This window comes from Pteropus vampyrus, unplaced genomic scaffold, assembly GCF_000151845.1.
Source record: "Pteropus vampyrus isolate Shadow unplaced genomic scaffold, Pvam_2.0 Scaffold185, whole genome shotgun sequence".
In the NCBI taxonomy this organism is placed as follows: domain Eukaryota; kingdom Metazoa; phylum Chordata; class Mammalia; order Chiroptera; family Pteropodidae; genus Pteropus; species Pteropus vampyrus.
In genome coordinates this window covers 2,230,406-2,238,347 of record NW_011888966.1, presented here as the reverse complement: position 1 = coordinate 2,238,347, position 7,942 = coordinate 2,230,406, and the positions used below count along the sequence as shown (strand labels likewise).

General features: G+C 43.5%; 1 protein-coding gene across 1 annotated transcript in view; it reads right to left on the bottom strand.

Annotated features, from left to right (window-relative positions):
- LOC111746355 (platelet-derived growth factor receptor-like protein) overlaps positions 1–6,027 on the bottom strand; it is a 20,840-nt gene extending 14,813 nt beyond the window's left edge. The window contains 2 exon segments of the mRNA XM_023537292.1: positions 2,814–2,928; positions 5,881–6,027. Of these exon segments, the coding sequence (XP_023393060.1) occupies positions 2,814–2,928; positions 5,881–6,027 (262 nt within the window).
- Between the last annotated feature and the right edge of the window lie 1,915 nt (positions 6,028–7,942).

Here is a 7,942-nt window from a genome sequence, read left to right as displayed (position 1 = left end):
GAAAAAGATTACAACTCACTTTATTGTGATACTTGTTTTTATTATAGTGGACTGGAGCTGAATGTGCAATATCTCCAAGATATGCCTGTATTATGTATATTAAATGAGATAGTGTACATGAATCACTTAGCACAGTGCCTAGCATAAAATGGAAGCTCCATAAATAATTGTCATCATGAATATTGTATTCGTTTTTTATTGTTGCTATAGCAAATCGCCACAAACTTAATGGCTTAAAACAACACAAATTTATTTTCTTAGAGTTCCAGAAGTTAGAAGGCTGACTTAGGTCTCACCGGGCTAACATCAAGGTATCATCAGGGCTGCATTCCTTCTGGAGGCTCTTGGAAAATCCCTTTCCTTGACTTTTTCACCTTCTAGAGGCTGCCCATATTCCTTGGCTATAGCCCCTTTTCTGCATCTTCAAAGCCTGCAATGTTGGTCGCAGTCTTCCTCAGGGGGCCATATCTCTCTGGTTCTTTTGTCTGACTCCCTCTTCTACTCTTAAGGACGCTTGTGATGACACCTGGGGACTAATCCAGAATACTCTTTCTATTTTAAGGTCAGTCGATTAGTAACCTTAATTCCACCTTGTAAGGTTCTGGGGATGAGGATGTGGACATCTTTGGGAGCACATTATTCTGCCTGCCACAACGTGTGTATTTTTAAAAATCCAAATATAAAGCTAATGTTTTAATAGCCAAACATCCATAGATAGAGGTTTTCCATGAAGCAGAAGCAAGCCAATCAGAGGGCAGGATAAAGGAAGGGCCAGGAATACCTGCTGGTTCTTTGCCCTAATTGAGAGGCTACTTCTCAGAGCAGCTGGCTGGAGGAAGTCCCTAGATTTGGGGTCTGGAATCCTATTAGGCCTGGAGTTAAAATCTGATCAAGGGCTGGATTAGAGTGGCTCCCAGAGCCGAGGCTGTCCTGGCCAGGTCTAACAGGGCCCACCCACCACAAGGCCTGATTACAGGGTGGCTGCAAACATATCTTCACCTTCCAGGACTGAGAGCTGTGGGAAGGAGCTCTCTGGGAGCCGTCACGAGATGTCTACAGCTTTGGAGCTTCTGGGCTTGCCAAGCCAACAGGTCACCTAGGCAAACTTAAGAAAGATATCAAGTTTGATTTCAGGACCTGATGATGATGATAATGATCACAACTAAAAATTATTGGGTGCCCTGGCACTGTGCACAGTGCTATCTATGCATTATCTCATCTAACACTCACAGAAGCTCTACCAGAAAGCTTTCACTGACATCCACATTTTACAGAGGAGGAAACTTGAGTGTCATGTAGTTTCAAGGTCATCAGATTAGAAGGACCCTGTCTGACGCTACCTCTTTGTATTAATCATCTTGCTGCTCTGAGTCTCAGTTTTCGCATCAGTAAAATGAAGAGGTCAGACTAAACCAGAGATTTTTCAAGTTTAAACACATACCAATCAATAGATCGATTCTAAATAACAGAACCCTCTCTTGAAATATTGAAAGATCATTAACAAATAATAATAAGGTTGTTTTGGTTGAAGGGAGTAGGGGCTGGAAACTCACGCATCTAGCTCTTCAGTATCTACTCTGCCCTCCTCTCCCCCACCCCAAGGCAGGTAGTGGGGCAATAGAATCAATTCCTCAGAGCAAAATGTTTAAAACCCTGGACATGATGACTCTCAAGGAATCCTTCTCAGTGCCAGGTTTCTAAATATCTGAGATCACATTACCACCAGTATCTCCCGCCTTCCAACTCCTTCTTCAAATAAATCCTCCAATCCCAACCATCGACCCTTTACTAAAACTGCTGCTTTCTCACCAGGAAGGTGCCTGCCCCTTCCCTTCTAACCGAGGCTCCCTAATTATCTGATAGCACCAAGTGGGAATATCGCCAATAGCCAGGCAGGATCTGCACAGGGAAGTCTGGGATAACACCATCTCTCTAAATCCCGCTCCAAGCCCAGACATTCTCTTGCAGAGAGTACTCCAGTCCCAACCTCTTCCTGGGGTGGCTGGAAGTGGAGAGATGGAAGAAAAATCTCTCTGGGGCCTCAGCCTTCCCTGGGAATCTATCTTCGATCAGGTTCTGGGCTAGAAATCTTTTGGGCTGTGCCCCTGATGGAGCCCTCAAATGTAGAGCAAGATCATAGGCTCTTAGAGTCAAAGAATCTAGAAATAAACACACAGACTCTTAAAAGTATATAATCTTGGTATGATCAGGTATAATTGGGATCAGGTATCATCAAGTATAAATAATATCGCTGCTACTTATTGAGTGTTTATGTACTAGGCTCTAGGCCAAACGTTTATATACATGACATCATTTAATCCTCAAAACGACTCTATAATTTTGAGATTACTGTTATTCTCACTTTACTCCTGAATCAGCTGAGTCTTAGAGACTTAGTTTTATTAAATCTCGCCAGTGAGTGGAGGAGCCAGGCTTTGTTCCGATGGATTTCAGAGTTCCACAGGCTTGAACCACCCCAGGAATCTAAATCACAGCCTCTGATTTTCAGATCGGAGAGAACTGTTGGGTCTAAAAAAGGGCTTGGAAGATCACACAGTCCATCCCTGTCATTGTACAGATGAGAAAGCTGAGCTCACAGAGGTGACAGGACCCAACCAAGCTGGCACAGACCGTGAGGAGAGGAGCTGAGCTTAGCACGGAGCCTCCTGACAGCAGGGTTCCAGTGCTCACTGCCTCCCCCATGCTGTCAACAGGGTACTCCTGGGCAAGGCAGAAGTGGGGTGTGAGGGGGCTGTTCGGAGGACATCCCAAGGGAGTAAAAAATTCACCAAAATGAGAGAAGAGGTCCATACCTGAAATAACACAGAGGAGCAGGCAGCAGGACAGGAAGCAGAGGGCTCTGGGGCCATGATGAGTGACCGGAAGCTGCAAAGCCGATGTGGTGACAGGGGCTTCAGGGGAGACTGTCTGGGGGCAAGCAGGGTGTGAGCAGGGAGATGGCCAGGGACCCCCCGCCCCCAATAGCAGGGCGGGGCAGGGGGTGGTCACTGATTTCAAAGGCAAATCAAAGTCCTGAGTCTAAACAAAATTCCTTTCTCTGGATTCCCCCTGCCAAGGTGAATGGAGCTATTCAGAGTCCTGCTCAGGAAAAAACAGTCCTGCAGCCAGGAGAGGACAGTCCCCAAGGGCAGACAGGCAGAGCTGAGAGGTAGCAGCTGGAGGGGCCACTGAAGGTCACAGGAGGGTCATGAGGGGTTCCTGAAGGACAGGGATATTTGAGGACAAAATAGGTGAGTGTGGCTGGGAGCGAGGCGGGGCTTCGACTAGATTTAAGGCAGGGTTTGGCTTCTGCCTCTGGAGCCAAATCGGCTGGCTGCCGACTTTTGCACCTGTAAGCTTAGAATGGTCTTAACATTTTTAAATGGTTAAAAAAAATTTTGGTGACACATGCAAAGTATATGAAATTCAAATTTCAGTTTCCATAAATAAGTTGTATTGGAAAATGGCCACCCACTCTCGTGCGTACTGTCTGCGAATGCTTTTGCACTATGACAGCAGAATGGAGTAGTTGTGATGGTGACATGTGGCCCACAGAGCCTAAAGTATTTATTGTCTGGGCCTTTGCAGGAAAAAAATTGTCAACCCTTGCTCTAAAGGGTGGTATTTCTAAAAAAATAATTTTACTTAAGTAAATAATATATAAATAACACTCATTCTCAAAAAATGTTACAGATGAAGCTCAAGATGCTTTTACACTGTACATATCTTTTCTTAAACTTTTTTTTTTTTAATCAACAATGTTCCTTAGTGCTACACAATATTCTATAGCTTGTTCCAATTTAGGTTGTTTCTGTTTTTTTTTTTTTTTCTTTTGCTGTTGGAAACAAGGCTGCAATGAGTAATAACTAGCATTTCCAGGCTCAAATAGCTATATTTCCTACAAGAAAATATTAAATGAAATCGTGGTATTCAATACAGACCTGTCACCTGGTATATTTTCACTCATGTCTGTGACCTAAGTAAACACCACAGCACCAAACCCTCCAAAAAGCAGCCTTAAGCCTCTTGGTCTCCTACACAGCTTTGTCTACATTCTAACCATCGCTTGTAGCTGGTAGAGCCCCTCTGGCTTCCGGCCGAATGCAGATTCCCCCTGTGTACACTCAGTGGTCATTCCTGGAAGGTGGGAGGTAGTATGGGGGCTGAGGAGCAGCAGAGAATAGGGAGCTTAGGGTCCTGTTCTCACTTTGCCACTTACTGTGTGACCTTGAGCAGCCTTGTCCCTTTGGGCCTCAGTTTCCCCAACTGTTCGAGGAGGGTGTTGGACACCTAGAGCTCTGGTCTCCTACAGCTTTAACATTCTCTTTTCAGTGACGGAGTCCTGCAAGGAGGGGAAGGGCTCTGACAGTGATGGTTTAGCTTCCAGCCTGATGGCATAGTACTCTCAAGGGAGGTGCTGGGAGCTTGGCACAACACTACTTTGAACCCAAGTTCTAACTGATCGTTCCCCAGGGAGAGATTTCACAAGGAGAGTATCCAGGTGTCCCAGATAATGGGCAAAGGGGACCAGTTCAAGGCCCTGGAGAATGCCCCGCTGTAGCCCTAGGTCCTAGATCCAGACTGTGGGCTGTTGTCTGCTCTCAGAACACCTTGTTCTTCTCCATCCCACAGTATTTTCAGTTTGTAATTTTATGAGAATTTGTGAGATTATGTGTCAAGAACGTCCATCTCTGGCCCTCCAGGGTGTGAGCTCTGTGAAAACTGGGACCAGGTCTGCTTCGTTCACCTTCATCCTGGTCCCTTAGCACAAATGCCTGCCACTTTGTGGGCAAACGTTTGCTGAACAAATGAATAAGCTGATCCAGGCTGGTTTCAACAGCAGAGACACAGCCCAGGCTATCCGAGGACTCCCAAAGAGGCAAATAACGAGCACCTGGGTGGGACGCAAACAGGCCAGGCTACATTAGTGAACTGGAGAAGAAACCCCCTTCCTGGGTGTCGCCTTTGGGTGAAGGGTGGGAGTCTACTTTTTGAGAGTCTACCACGCAGTGGAGATGTGAAGGCTTTAACCAAATCACACAAATATCTCATTGCCAATTGGGACTGTGTTATAATGAGAAAGAACAGGATCCTAGGAGAGACATGGGGAGGGGTGTATAAAATGCACTGGAGGAAGGATTAGGAAGGAATTTCTGAAGAAGTGCTATTTAAGGAGAAACCCACAAGAATAGTAAGAGCTAGTCAGGCAAGCTTTTGCCAAGCCTAGAAAAACTTTCATTCCATGCAAATGGAATCTTTCAATAGAATTTTCAGGGACTCATGGGATCTTGGAATCCCAGAAAGAGAATCTCAGAGTTATAGAATCTTAATCTCATAGAATCTTGAAAGAAGCACTTGCAGACTCTTCAACACTAAATAGAATCTTCGAATGTTAGGGACTCAGTCTTTACATTTAAGAACAAAGGGACTCTTAAGAGATCATTTGTTCCCATTCCCTTCTCTCTACCATTTTACAGATAAGAACAAAACAAAATTCAGGGAGCGTATAACCAAGCCAGAACTAGCTCTCACCTCTTATTATTAATAGACCGGGATTCTATTCATTTAATTAATAAAAATAATGATAATAGCAATGCTTATATTTATTGTCTCCTTACTATGTGCAAATTGCTGCTAAGAGATTTATATCATTATGTCAGGTGACCTCCAACAACAATCTTATGAGGTAGATACTTTTATTCTACCCATGTATTATAATTAAGAAAACAGAATCTCAGAAAATAAAAAAGGTTAAGGGTCACTCAGCTAGAATGTGGTGAAACCAGAACCCCTAGGGCTTTTGTGCTTTTTAATTTAAAGACCATTCTCTAAAGCACTGTACTATGCAGCTTTTTATAATTATGAGGCTTTCAGACCTACCTTTTCACAGTGACTGCAGCCTTTCCATAGCTTTCTCCTTAGTGGTGGAGGTAATCTTATGGCTCGACTTTGGTGTGGGGTGATAAGCTGCCCGGAAGGTCCATCGTATACTCGCATATCCAAGAAGCCTTCTGAAGACCTAACCATGTCATGCCGTTAAACCTAAAAGAAGTGAGTTTGTTTAGGGGGTCCAAGAGACAGCACAGAGTCAGGAAACCTGAGTTCCAGTCTCAGTTCAGACAAGAAATAGCTGTTATGCAGGCTAAGTCGCGGAGCCTCCTTGGGTGCCAGGTTCCATGTCTTTTAGATAGGATTATAGTACCTACTCTGTCTACCTCAGTTAGGAAGGGATAATGGATGCAAACATGTTTTGTGACTTATGAAATGTATGTAATCATGCTAAGATTCAGTGATCTCTCTTCTGCCTTGTAAGAGTGTAGATTGATTTCTTCTCAATGGAATGCAATTTAGCAATATTTATCAGAAGCCTCAAAAATATGTATTACTCTTTTATCTGGAATTCAAGGTTTAGAAAAAAATCTCTAAGTTCTGCTGAAAAAAATCAGAGCCAACTTAAATGTCCAACAATAGGCAATAAGATAAATTATACTACTACCACGTACTAGAATTTGATAGTTATTTTAAATGTTTTAAAAAAAGAAGATTTAATCACACTAAAGATGTTCACAATAAATTAAGGTTTATAAAAGATAAAATAATATTGCAATAAGTTCCAGTTTTTTGCAAAGAAAAGTGTGTGTCACATGAATGTTGCTATTATTATTGTTGTTGCTGTTATGTAATAAAAGAATGATGTGTTGACATAGTGTTAATGTAGACTGTCTTTGGATTGTAGAATTGGCTTTAAATTTTTTTATATTTTGGTTATCTGTAATGAATACCTATTATTTTTACAGTAATGAAACAAACAGTAAAAATCATGAGAAAAGTGGTTCTATGATTTTTAAGCCTATCTTTCCTTTGCACGCTACTTCTCCATCTCTCCACCCTCCAAGTGACCTGCCTGCCCAAAACTAAGCCCTTATGTTGATGAGACTCCATAGCTGAAAAAAACTGCTTCATGCCATGGTTAGAAATTCCTTATATTCTCTCCCATAGAGAGAAGCAATCCTGAAGTCTTATGGATGAGTGCCAGGCACTGAGACAGGCTTTAAGAAAGTGGGTCTTCCCAATGGTCATGCTAACAGTACCGCCTGGGGCTCCTTCTTCAAGTGAACTTAAATTGAGACGCATAGCTGGAACGCTCAGCACTTAGCACCCTCTTCTGGTGGAAGCCGGCAAAACAGGGACCTGCCAGCAGGTGGCAGTATCCGACCATTTTCAGTTTCCCTAGCGCGCAGCCTGGAGATTCCGACCTCTTCTCTTCCATCAGAGAAACTAAATAAAGCCCAGAGAAGGGACGAAGTCTGGAATCCCAGGCTTTGTTCTGTCCCGCTTCACCCCACCACACTGTCGTCTCTGTTGCAAGCACTTTTGGAAGGGCCATTCCATTGTGGAAGGGGCTTCCGAAAATGCCATAAGGATGAAGTCATCTTAGTGTGCTTCCATCCCATGTTTACCTCTTTCCAGGCTTTGTTTTCACCAGCCGGTGAGTCCATGTAACATATGCTTACTTGCTACTTTATGGCCGTTGGGTGTTTAGGTTGTTTCCTCTTTGTGGTTAAAAAAATACAGTGTTGGGCTTCAAAGTTTCCTCTGTATTTCAGATTGTTTTCTTAGGACTGGTTCCCAGAAATGAGACGATCAGCTCGAAAGAATTGAACAGTATGTTAGCCTTTTTCTACAGCTCAGGAATAATACTCTGGGCTCTGCATTCACGGTGGCCCGGCTTTCAATCCTGCCTCAGTCTCTTGGGCTGTCATTGGGCAAAGGCTGTAATTTCTCTAAACTCCAGTTAAGTTCACTGCAATTAAGTAGAGCAATGTCCCCTACGCTTGTACACTAGGTCCCACTCTCTTTCCAAATATTGCTCCCCTCTCTCTTCTTCATCATCAGTTTTTCACTCTCCATCTGCTTATTCCCATCAGCACACAACAAGTAC